This window comes from Myotis davidii, unplaced genomic scaffold, assembly GCF_000327345.1.
Source record: "Myotis davidii unplaced genomic scaffold, ASM32734v1 scaffold1534, whole genome shotgun sequence".
Classification (NCBI taxonomy): Eukaryota; Metazoa; Chordata; class Mammalia; order Chiroptera; family Vespertilionidae; genus Myotis; species Myotis davidii.
The window spans coordinates 128,938-147,771 of record NW_006285799.1 but is presented as its reverse complement, the minus strand read 5'-3'; the positions used below and the strand labels follow the sequence as shown (position 1 = coordinate 147,771).

The 18,834-nt window shown below is 39.3% G+C and overlaps 1 protein-coding gene and 1 long non-coding RNA gene across 4 annotated transcripts in view; one reads left to right on the top strand and one right to left on the bottom strand.

Annotated features, from left to right (window-relative positions):
- Window positions 1-1,223: 1,223 nt before the first annotated feature.
- On the bottom strand, window positions 1,224-17,564 carry NUP43 (nucleoporin 43kDa). 3 transcript variants are annotated; one of them, XM_015559523.1, is made up of 9 exons: window positions 17,032-17,564; window positions 16,668-16,790; window positions 15,732-15,809; window positions 13,986-14,166; window positions 12,878-13,013; window positions 11,604-11,755; window positions 9,265-9,387; window positions 6,587-6,835; window positions 1,224-1,633 (listed from the first exon to the last, which is right to left on the bottom strand). In XM_015559523.1, exons 1-8 carry the CDS (start codon window positions 17,149-17,151, stop codon window positions 6,606-6,608), a joined length of 1,143 nt encoding a protein of 380 aa, XP_015415009.1. In that variant the 5' UTR covers window positions 17,152-17,564; the 3' UTR covers window positions 1,224-1,633; window positions 6,587-6,605. The 3 variants fall into 3 exon arrangements, with proteins under 3 accessions (XP_015415009.1, XP_015415010.1, XP_006756939.1); XM_015559524.1 differs by lacking the exon at window positions 6,587-6,835 and having other exon boundaries at window positions 1,226-1,617; window positions 17,032-17,563; XM_006756876.2 differs by lacking the exon at window positions 1,224-1,633 and having other exon boundaries at window positions 5,255-6,835.
- Window positions 8,407-18,834, top strand: part of LOC107182012 — a 13,891-nt gene continuing 3,463 nt past the window's right edge. The window contains exon 1 of the long non-coding RNA XR_001512733.1: window positions 8,407-8,448. This is a non-coding gene — a long non-coding RNA (uncharacterized LOC107182012). The remainder of the gene's footprint in view (window positions 8,449-18,834) is intronic.

Sequence of the window (18,834 nt, the reverse complement as noted above, 5' to 3'; positions counted from 1 at the left end):
GGACGGAGCTCTCGCTCGCCGAAGCCCACGCACGGACCTCACTGTTGTTATTTGTCAGTGGAGCTCTTTCTATGGCGAGTATAGAATAAAGATGCGCATCTCAAGGAGCTTAATTCGCAGAAGGAAACAGCAGTGAGTTGCTCTCTGAAACCTCGCTGTGTTCATCAGATTTGGGATTTTTAGAGGCTTTGAAATAAAATGAAAGGTCTCGTTTCCCCAGTAAATCCTTGAATTTAAGTATTTTCCAAAATATATTCTTGAGCCAAGAAAAATTAACCGAGTTTCGAGATTTTTATGTCAACCAAATCAGCAGAAAAGCCTTTATTGCCATAATTGGAATAACAGTGACGGTGAGGTTTTATTTTCTGTTAAATTGGGAATTTGGGATGGAATCATTGGGCACATGATGTTTGAAAGCACCGTTTGTAGACCGCCTTTGCCAGTTTTGCCTCATGAAAATGTAGGCAAGTTGGTGTTTTGAAATCCCCTTTCATCATTTTTCTACTAGAGTTTACCAATTTTTTTTTTTTAATTAAGACTTCTTTTTCTGATGTTGGTTACTGGTTACTGTATCCAAAAAAAAATCAAATGTGAGAAGAAGAGACTATATTAAAAGATTACATTCTAAGAGCACTTGGTTGAAAATCAATGTTCCAGCCAAAGCCAGTTTGGATTCCAGTCAAGGACACATGCCCGGGTTGCAGGCTGGTCCCCAGTAGGGGGCGTGCAGGAGACATTATTGATGTTTCTATTGCTCCCTTCGGGTTGCAGGCTCGATCCCCAGTAGGGGGCATGCAGGAGACAGAATCATTGATGTTTCTCTCTCCCTTCCTCTCTGAATTAAATGAAAATACATTTTTTAAAAAGAAAGAAAATCAGTGTTTCACAAACACAGAGTTTGTGCAAGGTAGAGGATTTGACCCAAGGTGGTCACTCAATAATCCTAGTTTTCACTTTCTTCCACTGGGGACTAAATAATCTCTAGGTACCGTTCAGCCTCCACATTATATGAATCTGTTCACAGGCCTGCCTGCGTTTGGAAGCGTGTACTACCCAGTTTTGTCACCTCTGTCATCAACCCATGGAACTTCTTAAGTTTCTCAATTCTCTCTGAGCATAAAGACAAGTATCTCCATAGACAACTGTCTTTGGGGAAATTCCTCAATAATTCACGGAGCTGGGTGAATTGCTCTAAGACTAGGAGAGTGACTGCTATGAAGTAGGGGGACAGAAGAGGAGAGGAGAGGAGAGATCCGGAGAGAACCTGTAAGATTAAAAGTGGCTGAGACTGCAGGTGGGAGTGGCGGTGAAGGTGAAAGACCAGGAAGATGCTTACAAGGGGTGCTGGATGTCTGGGAATGGCAATATCGGCCTTCATTGGAAGGTCTATGCATTGCTGTGATGGAAAACCCTTGGTCCAGGCAGTTTACTCACCTCTTCAATGCTTCATGGACGTGGCAATTTTTTTTTCATTTTTTAATAGGGGCCAAATTTCATATTTGGGTGATCGTAGGAACTGGGCATGGAAGCAGTCTGGAGACTAAGTTGTGGTCCTGAGAGCATCAGTCCTCCTAGGAATTCAGTCTTAGGGGAAGGCTCTAGATTATGAGCAGCCTCCTTGAGGGCAGAAAATCTGTATAAATTATTTGGAATTCTGATCAGATTGGTCTCTTCTCCCCCATTTGTTTATTCAAGCATTTACTTATAGAATTGTGGACTCGTGAATATTTTATATTTTGGGTATTTTATTTTGTTGAGCAATTGTTTCAACTTTGGCTATTGGGAACTTTTCCAGTTGGTTTTTGTGTCCCTTTGACCTACTCCCATTATTTTTTGTTGTTATTTTAGAATTTCCTTACTTTCTGGCCCTACAAGATGCTGCAAACTATCTTGTATTATTTCCAACTCTCCAAGTAGCCCTAGTTCCTTTTATTGGAAAATGGTATTAAAAACCAAATCTGGGGTCTGAGTGTGCTTATTGCTACTAGGGTATCATTGCTTGTATGACCTCTCTGGCAAGAGATTTTTAAATTTAAATTCATTCCATACTATGTGCAGGGGTAAGAACTGTTTGGATTTGTTATGGCTATTATTTTAGAGTCTAGTATTAATTACAGTTTACCTTCATACATCCATGGCCTGCACAAAAATTGTTTTGACAGTGAATTCATTTCTGGTGGCTTTGTTAGGCTAGTCAGCTACTGTCCCCCAAAGTTGTCATGACACTTTGGAATTGAACATGTTTACTTTTAATTAATTAAAAAAATGTATGTGATCAATTATAGTCTTTCTCCTTTCTCATCATACCCATCCCTCCATGGCTTCTTCCCTCTATGTACACCTCTATTTTAGTGAAATGTTGGAAATTATTTTGATGTTAAGATGACTGCAGTCCAGGATGTTGCTGTTAGTTGTTCTACATTGCCACCAAACGTTAGTCATGGTTCAGAATGAGGCCAATGAAATAGTCGAAACAGTTGCATGTCATAGTTTGGGAGCTTCCTAGGTTTCAGATCTATAAAATAAGAGCACTGCTTCAGACCATCTAATTCATTGAGCGAGATAACATACTGAAACCATAAGCTTAAATGATACAAACTATTTAATAGTGAACTTATACACTTCTTGGACAAGATTCTAGAATGGATAATTGTTGTTGAATTTTTTCATTGATTTCAGAGAGGAAGGGAGAGGAAGAGAATCCATGATGAGAGAGAATCATGGATCGGCTGCCTCCTGCATGCCCCCTCGGGATCGAGCCCGCAACCCAGGCATGTGCCCTGATCAGGAATCGAACCCAGGACCCTTCAGTCCACAGGTCGACGCGCTATCAATTGAGCCACACCAGCTAGGGCAGAATGGATTATTGAAAGGATATTTCCACAGTACTATGAAATAGAAGTATAACTCACAAAGGACAAGGAATGTTTCAATTATTCCAATTTTTTGATAGAATAGCTATAGCACAGATATTTTCTCAAAATACTAGTAGTCTTGTGAACAAGAGAAATGGGACAGAATATCAACAAATTAGGTTGGTTTATAAATATTTCAGTGACTGTAGCCAAATACCAGTGATTCGTGTGCCACTGATGATTGAGAGAACTCTAGGAGTGGGCCGAAGCACCTCGGTCCATTTAACCTATTTCCTAACTAATGGGATGAGAGTACAGAAAGCATGCTGGACAATTCTGAAAATAATTTGTTTCTCAAGAAAAGATTCCAAGGGGATTAATTCTTTCCTATACTGAAATAAAATGTGTCTTCTCAGAACACGAAGGATGGACCTACAGTAAGGACCAAACCCACCTGCATTAACTCAATATGGGAAGTATGGCTTAAGCATATCCTGTGTGAAAACTTAAGGGTTAAGTTCAATAGTCAGCAGTCTAATTGAACAAATGTCAGAATTACTCAAATAAACTCAACACAGCATTACAAAAGAGTACTGTGCCCAAAATCAGGATAAGATTTCTATCATATTCACAAGTGAGGCAGACACTCCCTGGAAAAGTATTCATTTTAGAAGTCTCACTTTAAAGCTGGCCTTTGAAAAACGTGAGTATTTTTGTAAAAAGGAAAATAAGATTAGGATTTAGTTCAGTTTGCACTGAGGCAGTGCTTACTATGGACCAGATATTGTATTAAATATTGTCAGTGTAACACCCACACATGGGCTCTGCTTGTAAGCTTGTGGTTCGGTAGAGGGAGAAAGGCTGCTTAACACACTGCTCTAAGCACAATGTGAGCTCTGCACAATAGGCTTTAGAAACAGAGCACAATTTAGCCCACATTGTCAGAGGTCAGGGAAGGCTTTCTTGAGAAAATGACACCTAAAAGGAGTCCAAAAGAGTAAGCAGGATCTAGCCAACTAGGGCAAGAAAGGCTGGGACAGGAACCTTGCCCTCAAGAAACCAATGAAGGGATAGACTAAGAAGTTTCACCCTAAAGTAGCTATAATATGTAGCTACTCAAATATGAGAGGAATTAAAATTTTTGTGGCTCCTGAGGATAGAAGACAAATGGAAGCCTATTTCAATTCAGTATATGAAAAACTCATTTAGTGAAACCTTATGGTTAAGTACCCCAACATAATGCAAATTCAATAAATGAATTGGTGGCGGGCTTTGTCTCATAGCAGGTTCACATGATCATTTTATTAACCCACAATAACATTATTCTACCTTTTCTTTACAGGACCGTTTTGAGTCCCACTCACATACTAAAACCCTGCCATCATGGCTGGATCAGGTAGAGCTGTCCAAATGGTGAGAGGCTGCACAGGTATTTTCAAATACATGGGTGAGAATTTGTTGGGAATGCTGTGGGAGGAACGCTCAGATGTAGGCTGGAGATGCCCTAAAGTGCCTCCCACCTCTGAGATCCTGCAGCCCTCAAAAAAACCATTTCATAGTTTCATGAAAGGCAGTAAGTGACAAAGAGCAAATTCATATATTAGTGTTTATTTTTTACTATGTAAAAGTTGTTTCTTATTAAATGTATCAAATGTAACACTATTCAAATGTACTTTCTTTTACATATGGTTATAAATACCCTTAAATCAAAGCAAAGCTTAAAACTTAAAAATCACCAACGGGTTCCTGTCCTTGTTATCCTATCCTTTGTTTCCAGTCCAAGCAAAGCAAAGCTTGAAATTTAAAACTGCTTCCAGTCCCAGCTAATATTTTAAGCCTAGACGTCTGGCTCCTTCCCTTCACCATCATTCACTATAAAGACCCAGGGAAATTGTATACATTGCTGCTGGAAACTGACAAGAGTGCTAACATGTGTGAAACCTTCAAACTTTACAGCAGCAGGTAATACAGGTAAAAGCAGAGGCACAACAAGCATGCCATTTACTGTACATGGAAAATGTGCCACCGAAGAGCTAGCTAGGGTCTTCGACCCAGAGCAAGGTTAGCCTTCTGCCCTAGCTGGTTTGGCTCAGTGGATAGAGCGTCCGCCTGCAGAATGAAGGATCCCTGGTTCAATTCTGGTCTAGGGCTCATACCCAGGTTGTAGGCTTAATCTCCAGTAGGGGGCGTGCAGGAAGCAGCCGATGGATGAATCTCTTATTGATATTTCTATCTTTCTCTCCCTCTCCCTTCCTCTCTGAAATCAATAAAAATATATTTCCTTTTAAAAAGGAAGTTAACCTGCTAACTGTAATGGGAGGGTGCTTGTACTGGGTCAAAAGGGACACTGTAGCTTAAGCTGCAGCATGACATTCATACAAATGGAAACAAAGTCAAAGGAAAATTCATAGCTATGTTTATATGATTGAACCCATGTGTTTACTGGTAGGGAATGTGCATCCACAAATATATATTTCATTTTCACAAAACAAATTATATACACTGATGAATAAAAGAAATATAAAAGACTATTAGTTGAGGTTATAAGTAGTTAAGATTTGTTTTTCTGTAATGAATTACTTTTGTAATAACAGAAATTTTAAAAAATTGATCCCAGCAATAACATTATAAACAAATTAAAAATTCCTATCAGCAACATTTTCTTTCCTTCTAATTATTTGGAATTCAGTTACTTATTATCTTTAATGAAACATTTTTGAGCCAAATATAAAAAAGCAGATTCATATACATATTCCATTTTTAAATACTGACAAAGAAACAAAAACAAAAAACCCTGAGATAAGGTGGCATAAAATTTTTTGAAAATATTAAGGGAGAAAAGCAAAACTTTACCATAATTACTATTATTGGAATTATAAAGCACATGAACACACTTCAATAATGCATTTAATCTAACACATTATGGAAAGACAATGTCATACTACTGTCTTAAAACACTATGGAAGGTTATCATTAACATTTCCCAGCAAAATTCTTTACTCTTACCACATTATCACACTAATCTCATACATGTTACCTATCAAATGTTAGTTTCAAAATTGGCTCACTTATCAATGTCAAATTCTATTTTAATGCATAATATCCAGTTTGGCAATTTTCGACTACACTATAAAACTAAACAAAGGCAAAAATCCTTAAGAAAAAATGCATTTTCTTTTTTCAAGGAAAATAAAGTTGGGTATAAGCAGTTGATAGAGGTCTGTTCAAATATAGTCTATTAAAGGAAGCTGTCAAAACATTTTCCCCTTTAAAAAAATTTGTCAGTTTTTTGTTCTACTCAATTATTTCTGGAAAAGTTTATTAAAATTATTAAAGAAATAAAATGTGAAAGGATTGAAGAAAACATTTGCAATAAAAAGAATAAACGCTAACACTGGCTAATGCCACATACTGTTAATAACAAGGACAGGGACCCATTGGTGACTTGACAGCTCACATCAGAAATGAAGAGCAGCTTCCACGAGCTGTCCAGGAGGGTGTCTGAAGGCAGTGTATTCATCAACACGAGGATCCCTCTGACATTCTTCCACAAGTTCCCGTTCCTGTGCCATCAGTCACCTAACAGAGTCTGCAACTGTTAGAAGACTATCCAGCTAACAAAATCCAAACCTGGGCATTGCCATTAATGAGTTTACTACAAACGTCACATTTTTCATTAATAAAAGTTTGCAGAGAAGTTGGAATTTGAAAGGCTATCTGTATGTTTTTACCTGATATCTTATAGTATTTTCATGAAAAAAGTTGTCTAGTAACATAAATTGCTTCTGAATCGGTTCCACAAACAAGACAAGGACCTAAAACATCCAAACTGTTCACAGACAAAGTCCTGTTGGGAAGCAAGCTTGTGATCTCAATCCGGTCTCTCGCAGGATCAGTGCTGAGCCAGGAGCTTATCAGAGACTGGTGAACATTAGCCTGGTTACTAATGCTATGAGACAAAAATGTACTATTTCTTCCTCCTGGGAGAAAAAAAAAAGGAGGGAAATATTTCAAGACTAATTTTACATTAGCGAACATCCAAAATTCTATTGATATTTTTTAAAGGCGATGACTTAAACTTGTTTAATTCTCAGAGTAACAGCTTGATTATTCATGATTACACATCACCATTTCTTACCAAAGGCCTATTCCGTGACTTTAAAACTCAAATTTCCATGGGATAATATGGACATCAAACTACAGGCAAAGCAGATTTATGCTGACCCCGTCTTTCTGTTCACTCTTTAATGGAAAGTGTCAGAAATCTAGCAAAATGGTCAGAAGAAACGTAGAATAATAAAGAAAAAAATAAAATATAGTCAACTTGCTTTAGCTTTCTTTTACCCTTTATTTTAGGTAATTTATCTTAAAAGCAGAATTTTAGAACACACTACCAGATTATAAACTTTCTAACAGTGCTCTGTATTTAATATAGAAGTGAAGCAGTATATTTCAGTTTAAGCCATTATTTGAAATTTTCTTTCAACTTTTTGCCAAATCAAAGACAGATTTCATTTATTCAAAATGCGGCGGAGTAACTGTGTGCCAGGCTCTGTGCTTAATGTGGGGGATACAAGGCGAAGTCCCTGATGTCTTCAAGCTTAATGACTAGTAAAATGTTTTAAAATTATTTTTTTTTTATTTTTTTTTTTTTAAAACATATTTTATTGATTTTTCACAGAGAGGAAGGGAGAGAGATAGAGAGTTAGAAACATCGACGAGAGAGGTACATCGATCAGCTGCCTCCGGCACATCTCCCACTGGGGATGTGCTTTAAAATATATTTTTATTGATTTCAGAGAGGATGGGAGAGGGAGAGAGGGACAGAAACATCAATGGTAAGAGAGAATCATTGATCGGCTGCCTCCTGTACAGCCCACACTGGGGATCAAGCCTGCAACGTGGGCATGTGTCCTGACCAGGAATCAAACCCTGGTTCATAGGTCGACACTCAACCACTGAACCACTGGCCAGCATAATCTTGCTGATTCTTGAAAGCCCAGTCCACTTCCTTCTCTAAGCTTTTGAAGGCAACACTAGTTCATGCTTCTCTCTTCCTTCCAGGAACCCTCAGCACTGTATGTACACCACCAACTTACTAGTTATAATACTTATGATTTAACTTTCCATGCTCCTTTCTCTATAAGTATTTTTAATAGTTTGCACAGATTATATTTGTTTTACCCTTTCACAGTGTCTAATACTGTGCCCTGCAATACCAGACACAGAATATAGTAAATTATTTTATTTCTAGCCTAACAAAGGTTCTTCAAACAGTGAAATTTCAAATGTTAGATAATGGGGGAAGAGGAAGAAGTAAAAACCAAGTGCTAAGTTAATCCTTAGATAAAGTTATTTTTCTCCATAAATAAAGTCAGCACAAACATGCTACATGTTGGGAGGAGGGTGGAAAGGGTTGATGGGGGGGGGGAGGGGGGCAGGCAATCTGTTATACTTTTTTTAAAAGACATGTTTTATTGATTTTTTACAGAGAGGAAGGGAGAGGTATAGAGAGTTAGAAACATCAATGAGAGAGAAACTTCGATCAGCTGCCTCCTGCACACCCGCTACTGGGGATGTGCCCGCAACCAAGGTACATGCCCTTGACCGGAATCAAACCTGGGACCCTTCAGTCCGCAGCCCGACGCTCTATTCACTGAGCCAAACCAGCTAGGGCTGTTATACTTTTAATAATAAAGATAAATTTAAAACAAACAAACAAAAAACCAACACTACATGATTTACACAATCCATACTTCTCCACATTGTTTTCTAGAGAAGTTTTAGATTTCCCCTTTTTCATCTTTTACTGCTCCTATATTTTACATCACACTTGAATACTGTGAAATTAACATTATTAGAATCACTGTGATAAATCTCCTACCTGGTCTCCCTGCCTCTACTTTTACCATCCCTCTCCTCATAGTCCATTTTCCATACAATAGCCACAGTAACCCTGGCTGGTGTGGCTCAATTGGTTGGAGCGTCTTCCCATACACCGAGAGGTCACAGGTTCCATCCCAGGACTAGGTGGAGGGAACCAATCCGTGTTTCTTTTTCACATCAGTGTTTCTTTCTCTCCCCCAACCCCCTCTCTCTTTCTTCTTCCCTCCCTCCCTCTCTCTCTAAAACCAATAAAACCTGTCCTGGCTAGTGTTACTTATTGGTTAGAGCATCGCCCCCTCCCCCTCCCCCTGCCCCCACTTCCCATTCCTGGTCAAGTGCATGTACCTGGGTTTCAGGGTTGGATCTCTGGTCCCAGTCCGGGCGAGCGTGGGAGGCAACCAATCCACGTGTCTCTTTCACAGTGATGATTCTCTCCCCTCCCCTCCGCCCCCACTTCCACTCTCTAAAAATCAATGGGAATAAATATCCTTGAGTGAGGATAAACAAAAACAAAACTTTTTACCCTGGTGAAAGAGTGATGATTTTTCAGGCACATCTGTGGAGGCATCCCAATGCCACAGGGATCCATCTTCAGAACAGGTAAATAGATGATCTGGGTTGGATGGGTGAAAGTGAACTTCCCACACTAGAAGATAAGAACCAAGAAGCTTATGCTGTGCAGATTAAACAAACATTAATGCCCTATCTGTAGGCATCATCTTCCATTAACCTCCATCACACACCTTCGAACCCCAAGTCTGAAAAAAATCAAAGGCTTCAGAATTAAGCCATACTATAACTTTTCATACTACAGATAGGATAAAGAAGCCAAGTAAATCTACATGTGTACTGGGCCAGCAAAAGAATGAAAATAAATGCTAATCATTTGACCCATTACATTTTTTTAAATGTAAAAGTATGGCAATGGAATACTTCTGAAAATTTTTTTCTAAAAATTAGTTTAGGTTCTCTTATTTGCAGTTCCTGTGTCATTAACATATGCAGGTTATATTACTAGAAAGACTGAGAGAGAAGACCATAAAAGTAATATACAAATGAAATTCAAAGAGGCAGAGTCCAATTTGGCACATGCCAGGACTGAACACTTTTCTTCTGTATCACAGAAATAGCTACTAGCTCCCAGCAAACCAAAACCTGGAAATGCTCTAAGAATCTGGGGTCCAGTTTCAGATGGAAGGCTTTTAAGAAGCCAAGTTGGGACTGAGGACTCCTCAAGCTCTAAACTTTATGAGAACATTGTGTGCCCATAGACATCTGGGAGCCAATGTCTGGCCAGGATGCCTTATGAAGTTCTCTGCAGCATGCAGATAAAACAGGTAGTCTGTGGACAAGGGTTTTGTGATTCTGGGTCAGGTGACCCTAAAAAGGCAGCATATATACAAAATTTAAAAAAGAAAAAGAAAAAAAAGGCAGCATACAAAGTGCCTGAGGTGTAACATAAAAAGTGCAAGGCACGTGTTTGCAAGCTGGTAATTTTCATTCTGACATTTACCACAATTAAACACCATGTCACAAACCATAAAAAGGTCACCTTCCTTAGCAGGAAAGGAATGTGTTCTGGGTGAGTCCCCGTATAAAGTGCATTAATACTGCTTCATTAAAACAAAGTGAAACAAAACAACCCACAGACCCACAAACAAATGCCCAAATATAGATTCTTTTTCTTTTGTTAAAAAAAAAGGAACGCTTCACGAATTTGCATGTCATCCTTGCGCAGGGGCCATGCTAATCTTCTCTGTATCGTTCCAATTTTAGTGTATGTGCTGCCAAAGCGAGCACCAAATATAGATTCTTAAGTATTTATTTATTTTCAAATTAGAAAACAAAGCTCCATAAAACATCTCTTTCTAGCAAAGAGTCAGGATGAATTCAAGGTAATACAATACACTACATTTGTATGTTTACTGCCTAACAATATAGTTTAAAAGGGGCTAAGTTAAAAGGGACTGGTAAGTTAAACAGCAGTTAAAAAGGGACGGGTAAGAAAAGATCTGAAAATTTGTAATTTTACTACGACTGTGTTAGCCAACATCAGACTCTACGAGGGCATACCTTTATTCCTTTTTATTCATTTATTTTCTTGGGCACAACTATAAATGGAAGAGGCAAAAACTTTTCTATCCTTTTATCTGCTTTATCTTAAATATAATCTCAAAAGTCATTTATCTTTCCAAGGTAATAAGGTGAAACTTATTAAACAGAAGTTGCAGTAGTAGTATAACATGTCCTTTCGTACTTTTATTCAAGCATTAATACAGATGACTGGAGCATAGTCCCATACACCAAAAAGGTTGCAGGTTTGATTCCCAGTCAGGGTGCGTAAGGGAGGCAAACTGATCAATGTTTCCCTCTCATATTGAGGTTTCTCTCTCTCTCCCGCTCCCTTTCTCTCTGTAAAATCATTAAACATATCCTTGGGTAAGGATTAAAAACATTTCTATTCAGCCTAAAAAACCCCCATCAATTTTCATTCTGACAGTTACCACAATTAAACATTATGTCTCTGCCCCTCCTTTCCACTGTCTAAAAAATCAATGGGAAAAATATCCTTGCATGAGGATTAACAAAAAATTAAAATAAACTCAATAAAAACATACTTTAAAAAAATTATCAAAAGAAAATAAGTACAGAAGGGTGAACAAAAGCAGGTGAATCACTGTAGTTTTGGATATGATAATGAAACATATTAAAGAACTTAAATGTCAAATAAAAAGAGATAAGTTAATTATTACATATTTATACAATTCAGCCAGAAGCTATGATGCAAGACAATCCATGTGTACCATTACAGTGTATCATATAACTCACCCAACAAAAACTACGTATCTCCATAACACTTACTTTCAGCTTCATGAGCCTTCAGCAGAGACACAGGCATAGTACCTTGTCTAACATCCCAAATACTCAACATTCCATCCTGGCCCCCAGTAGCTACAACATGCTGCTGGTTGGGATGTCTATCAACACAGTGGAGTGGCACTCGGTCACCAGTCCTTGTATGGGAGAGACAGTAAAATAAATGTTGTAAAGGATACTTCCTTTGTGTAACCCATGAAACATGTTTCATTCTAGTAACCAAATGATAATTTTGTGGCTACATCTGCTGGCTGAATTTAAATCATGTGCCAAAACTGACTACATTAAATATGCTTCTGCCCTAGCCTGTTCGGCTCAGTGGATAGAGAGGGTCAGCCTGCCAACCAAAGGGTCCCGGGTTCGATTCCAGTCAAGGGCATGGACCTTGGTTGCACGCTCCTCCCTGGCCCATGCACTGGTGGAGACATGTGCAAGAGGCAACCAATTGATGTTTCTCTCTGTCTTTCCCTCCCTCTAAAAAATCAATGGAAAAATATCCTCGGGTGAGGATTAACCAAATAATAAGTATTTTTTTAAATATTAGAAATTGGGGGAGGGGATGTTTAAGGCCAAAGTTATTCATTCTTTCTTCAATTTGGGAGGCATAGGGAGCAAGATAATCTGGTGGCATGATGTGCAAAACACATTTCCATTTCTTGGCTTTTAAAAAACATTAACGCATAGGCCTATGTGGTACAGCTGGGTGAAGTCCTCTTGTACACCAAACAGTCTCAGGTTCGACTCCCAGTCAGGGCACATACCCAGGTTTGGGGCTCAACCCCTGGGTCAGGATGAGTACGGGAGGCAACTAATCAATGTTTTTCTCTCACACTGATGTTCATTTCTCTCTCTCTCTCTCTCTCTCCCCCCCTCTCTCCCTCTCTTCCTCTCTCTCTCAAATCAATAAAATACATATCCTCAGGTGAAGATTAAAAGAAAACAAAAACCTGAGATTTTATTTTTCTCCCAGTCATAGCTAGAGTATTATACTCACGGTTAATAGAATCATTTGATGAGCAAAAATAAATTCCCCATTAAATAATATAAACTTCAAGGAGATAAAGATTCTGAATCAAGATAGCAAATACCTACTAAATGCAGCATGGCAGTATCAAACCCATCAAATTATACTTTTTTTTAAATCAAATTTAAATAGGGATTATTCTCTTAAAATGCAATATGGTTTAAAGTCAATTGCTATAAATGACTGAACAAATTAATTTTGCATTACACTATTGAAATTACAAATCAAAACTTACAGTGATAATATTTGAGAGGGCTCATTTCCTTGTTGTCTGAAATCCCATATTTTTAATTGTCCAATTGAATTTACTGTAAGAATCTCAGGAGTTCGAAGGAAGGTTACAGCATGCAGTGTACTGCTATCTGCATTGTCTACAAATTAAGAAAACAGCAGTGTGTGTTAATGGGTCCCTCTGTGCCATGAAAATCTTAAAACACGTTCTTTTTTAAAAATTATTATTTTTCTAATTTTTAAATAGCATTCTTTTTATGGAACTATTACATAGGTCAAGTGAAATTTTAAATAGGTCACAGTTTAATTTCTATAAAAAATGTACAGTCTTATTCTGCTGACTCAAATTCATCTTTCCTTATCAACTAATTCTCATCTCTGTGAAGTCCTTCTTTGTTACATGGTCCTTTCCTTCTTCCTACAATATTTAGGCTTAAACCATAAAACAGAGTATATACTTATAAACTTTGCCACACTCCTCCCAACTGCCACCAGGCAATGGCCTTAAACAAGTGGTGCTTCTCAGAACTAAAATTGATCATAAACTACGTAAAACACTGATTCATGAACACAATCCATAGAAGTTCTGATTCAGGTCTAGGTTGGTGGGCTATTAAAAATCTCCTCAGGCAAGTCTTTGTGAAACATAGAGAACTACTACACTAGAATAACCCTTCTAAAGCACAACAGGGAGTATATCACCAGCTTACTCAAACATTTCCACCAGCTCCTTACTGTCCATCCAACAAAATGTAACCTCAATGGCTATGCATTAGACTCTTCACAACCTGGTCACACTTTACCTTCCTTGCTTTCTCTCTCACCTCTCCGATATAAACATATAAGGTCAAAACTCTCTTTCTGTTATTCTCTAAATGGCCCTATCCTGCCTCCTCACTATTCCCTTTGTCTGGTGTGCCATCTTTTAGTTATTTATGGTCTAGACTAGAACCTTGATTAAATTAACTGCCACCTGCCCCGCAATTCTTTACCCAATAACCCACTCCAGCCAAATATCCTGATAAAGGGATTCTGCTTTGTACATTTCTATATCCCTGAAACACCGAGCACTGTACCTACTTAGCACAAGATGGGTGCTCCATTTTTCTTACCTATAGTTCTCACAGCTTCCTTGTGATCAACTCTGAAGAGATTTATTCGACCATCTTCTCCAACTGTGACAATCTCTGGGCTGTTGCACACAACACCTGTGCATGGTGCACTGCTACAGGAAGGACTGCCTGGACCCGTGTGGTAGTGAGCTGCTGTCCACTGCTGGCTGACTGACAGAGTCTAGGAGTCAGAAATGAAGATATAATCAACCAAAGTAAAGTTCTAAAAAACTAGCACTTTCCCCCAACTGAGTGTTTTAAAATTTTCTCACATCCTTGTAGGAAATAACGCTCTCCTTTTTCCTTTGTATTTCCAAATATGAAAGTCTAGAACCTACTTCCATCAAAGCTCTGTATACAATGGATTAGATTCTAAAGGAACACTGTCCAAAAATATCCCAATCTTTTCTCAAACTAAAGAAACGGTGTTTAGGAATCTGGTAGTAGTGTGTTCAAAAGCAATTTTAAATTTTTTTTTTTACTTTACTTTTATTGATTTCAGAGAGGAAGTGAGAAATAGAAACATCAATTATGAGAATCACTGATCCGCTGCCTCCTGCACATCCCCTACTGGGGATCGAGCCCACAACCTGGGCAGGTGACCTGACCAGGAATGGAACTGTGACCTCCTGGTTCAGAAGTCAAAGCTCAACCACTGAGCCACACCTGCTGGGCAAAGCAACTTTAAATTATTTAGGGCATTATGCCGAGACCGGTTTGGCTCAGTGGATAGAGCGTCGGCTTGCGGACTGAGGGGTCCCAGGTTCGATTCTGGTTAAGGGCATGTGCCTGGGTTGCGGGCACATCCCCAGTGGGGGATGTGCAGGAGGCAGCTGATCGATGTTTCTAACTCTCTCTCTCTCCCTCCTCTCTGTAAAAAATCAATGAAATATATTTAAAAAAAAAATTATTTAGGGCATTAGCCTAAGAAATAAATCTCTGTAGATCTTTCTAAATGATTCCATTAAGGAAAACAGTAAGAGCTTGGTCTTACACTTACTAGGCATGCTTATAAGGAAGATGACCTTTATTAATTCCAAAATCTAAATAAGCACTCTCTTCCAGGAACTTAAAACTGTTACTACAAGTGAGGCCATTGTAAAGGACTGCCCTCACCATTAGGCAGTGAAGATCAGCGCTCTTGGGCTTGAGTACACAAGAGAGACATCGATAAAATGTCAGTGGTGATGGAAGGAGACTTGGCTTGTGGCGATGAACACACAATACAATGTACAAACGATGTACTGTAGAACTATACCCCTGAAACCCGTACAATTTTATTAACCAATGTCACCCCAATAAATTCTATTTTTAAAAAGGGTAAAAAAGGAAAAAAATGTCAAGTCTTCATACAGCGTATCCTCTCTTCTAATTAAAACCGAGATTCTAGCCACAGAAGCAAAGTGGCTGTTCCTCTTCTCTTTCATGATACCTGAGCTAGAAGGTTCTTTCTTTAAAGTCCAGAGTAAGAACTTAAAAGAGAGAATTTCAGAAAAGTCACTTGCCAGATACTATATTGTTAGATACAAACGAACAGAATTTAAGACTTTCCAATTTCAATAAAAGTTCACACAAACATAGCTCTAGAATTAACCTACTAAAAGATGAGTAATGTAACCATTTTTCTCCTGCATGTTTTGAGATTATAAAATCTTATTATTTGTGTCATTATTAAGTACAGTCTTCTTTAAGCCTTCCTAAAAATAATTAAAATACAAATTCAGTTTTCAAACAGCATTTCCTTACCTGGTTGTTGGGATGGTGAAGGAAAACTGTAACACATCCTGTTGACGAAGCAGCTACGATTCTTTCCTGGTCGAAAAACTAAGTAGAAAACTCCTGCTTGTTAATAGATTCAGAAATATCAATAGGGAGGAAGCTCATTTGTTTAACTTAATTAGCAGTGATAACAACTTTAAAATGCAAAGATCCTGGAAATGCTAAGCAAATAAAATGTGACTTTCTAAATCTGAAAGTCAAAACTCCTATTCAAATAAAAGTATTTTTGTGAAGAAAAAATAAACTATTCCCCTAAACTCATTAATCTATTACTGATTTAATTAATTTTGGACCACTACCATAAAGCTTTAGGCAACCTTCTATAGAAGAAAACGCAGGGACTTAAAGTCAGGCAGACCCAGAATTTGAACACTTAATTCCTTCCCACCGCTTAATAATTGCCTCCAGACCTTAGCCAAGTTAAACTTTCTGAGCTCAGGTACACCTTTACGAGGGGAGAACTAATCCCTACTTAGGGGGTTGTGAGAATTCAAAGGGCAAAAACAATTAAATTCTCTTTCAGAGCATTTCTCATATAGCATGTGCTCAAAAGATCTTCGTGTCAGTTTTCTCCTTGATAAAACAGATAACAATACTTGATTCACAACCGAGCAATGAGAATTAACTTATGTGCAATTCCCAAAACAGTGCTTGGCACACAGAAGATAGTCAATCAATTTTTTTTTAAAGCTTAAGATGAAAAACTAAGATTAAATCCACATCCCCTGCCCCAGTCCTGATTCTGTCATCCAGTAGGCTACATGCTCGCGAATCCTAACCGATAGAGAATTCAGTTTGCTGTGAACCGGGGTGAGGCGAGACACACTTTAAGGCCCTTTGCATCTCTAAATGAATTCCTCTCCGCTTTTAAACACTTCGCTGTTGGATACCACACAGACTTACCTGTAAATCCATAACGTCACCGTAGTGCCTGGTACCGCACAATACCTGGTGGTCTCCTTCAAACCCTCCATCAGAGTCCAAGTTCCCCACATCGCCAATAGACCACAATAAAACACGATTTTCCTGCAAAGCAGAAAGTTTTATCTGGAGATGTATACGTTTAGCTCTCGGAAATGTAAATCTGCATGGCCGCCCAGCAATCTTGCTTTAAAAGCAGCTCAGAATAACGAGGGAAGTCTGAGCACACCATCGATGGTTCGGAGCCCGAGACGGGGACTCGGGGGCCGGAGAACGGCGACGGGATCTGGAAGGCGAGAGAATTCGCGGCTGCGACGGGGGGCTCCCTGGCCCGGGGGTGCGCTACCTCGTTGTCCCAAGAGCCCGTAGCGAAGGTCTCCGCGGTCTGCAAGCTCCCCGAAGGTACCGGTCGCCAGCGGGTTTTGCTGATTTTCTGAGACACGAACTTGGCATAGATTTCCTCCATGCCGAAGTCCCCGCAATACAGCCAGCAGCGCAGCGCGCGCCACTCCAGCCCGCCTCTTCCCGCGGAGCCCTGATTGGGCGGGCCTGACGGTGGCTGCGGAGGGCCAATTCTCTTCCGCCGCCGGGCGCGCACCACCCCCAGCCCTCCCTTCGGGAAGAGTTTATGGGCAGGTCCTAGTACGGCACGGTCTGCTCCTACTCTGCAAAGTCAGGTAGGAACACTGACTCAGTGCATTTGTGCAAAAATTGCGCAATGGAAAACAGATTTAAGAGCAGACACAAAACAAAATCAAGTAAGAGAAACCACCTGGTAGCTACGCCTGAGCATTCAGTTTTACATTTCACGGTGCATGGAGAAGAGTCCAAATCCTTAAATTCTCACGAAAGTACATCCCATGACACACCAACTTCTTATTCTAAACCTCTCCCTCTTTGTTTCCCAAATAAATCCTTCGCTTCAAAGTTGTTAGCGCACACTGTCAATGTCTACAGTTGGAATTCTGAAGACTCCAGTTCTAATTTTGACGACCATTGCCTAGTTGTGTAACCTTCAATTCATTTATGAATACAATTAAGAATGAGGTGATAGGTAGCGTTGATGCCCAGAAGTCCGTGTTGTAGGTTCCTTCCATGCTTTTGTTTACACCTTTAATACCTTTTTACTCCTCTCTTCTCAGAATCCTACCCATCTTTCCAGGACCAGTTCCTTCCCATATCTTTTCCTGATTAGCCCATGATCTATCTAAATTTTGCCCTTTGTTGCTAGTTTTCTTTTGATGCAGATCCCCAATTGGGACGTAGATCATCTTTTTTTAAAAAAAAAAATCTCCTTTATACAATATTCATAATGGTGTGTTGGTTGTCAGCTTTAGAGAGATACCAGGTCTCATTGAGGATTGAGACTGGTTTTGTTTTGTTTTAAATGGAAGACCATCAGGAAAGCACAGATGAAATGTATAACTGTTAGTCCCAAACTGACGATTTTATTCCTAATACTGAAGTAAAGAACACTGTTTTGAGTGTGGTTTCATTTATGGTCATAGAATCCCAGAAAGTGGACAATGTATATTTCGGATTGGGAGTAGGCTGAGTATCACATATAACAAAACCTCGTGAGAATTAGAATTTGAAAATTGCTGACACAATAGCATAAATGTCTTGACATAGCTTTTTCTTCCTTAAAAATTTATTGGGCTAAATGATGACTGGATGCTGTCAGTCTCAGTTCTGATTGGGAGCCAGCAAGTTCCCTGTAGGGTTCTCGCTCATCGTCTTGTGCAGCTGACAGCTACAAAGCTGGTGTCTAGTCTAGCGGTAGAATTTGTGAGGCTTAATTTGCTGAAAACGCACCCTTGTGTTGGGAGAATAACACATTCGTCATAGGATACTGTGGCATTTTTAATCATGTACATTGTTCTAACAAGTAAAGCATTCTCCACCCCCCTATCCCCGCCCCTGCACACCCATATGTCAGGGTATTCTTCCACTCCCTGAATTTGTGCTTTAGGACCTCAAAGGTCTCTGCGAACCAAACGTTGATGTACTTGTCACAAAGCCAGAGGCTGGAGAACTCGGGTTAGAGCCTTTGCCCTCCGGTGCTCCTATTACGATGATTCCACCACCGGGAACTCGGACTCGACTCAACCTAAATATTAGTCAACAGGGTTGGGTGAGGCAGGACGGA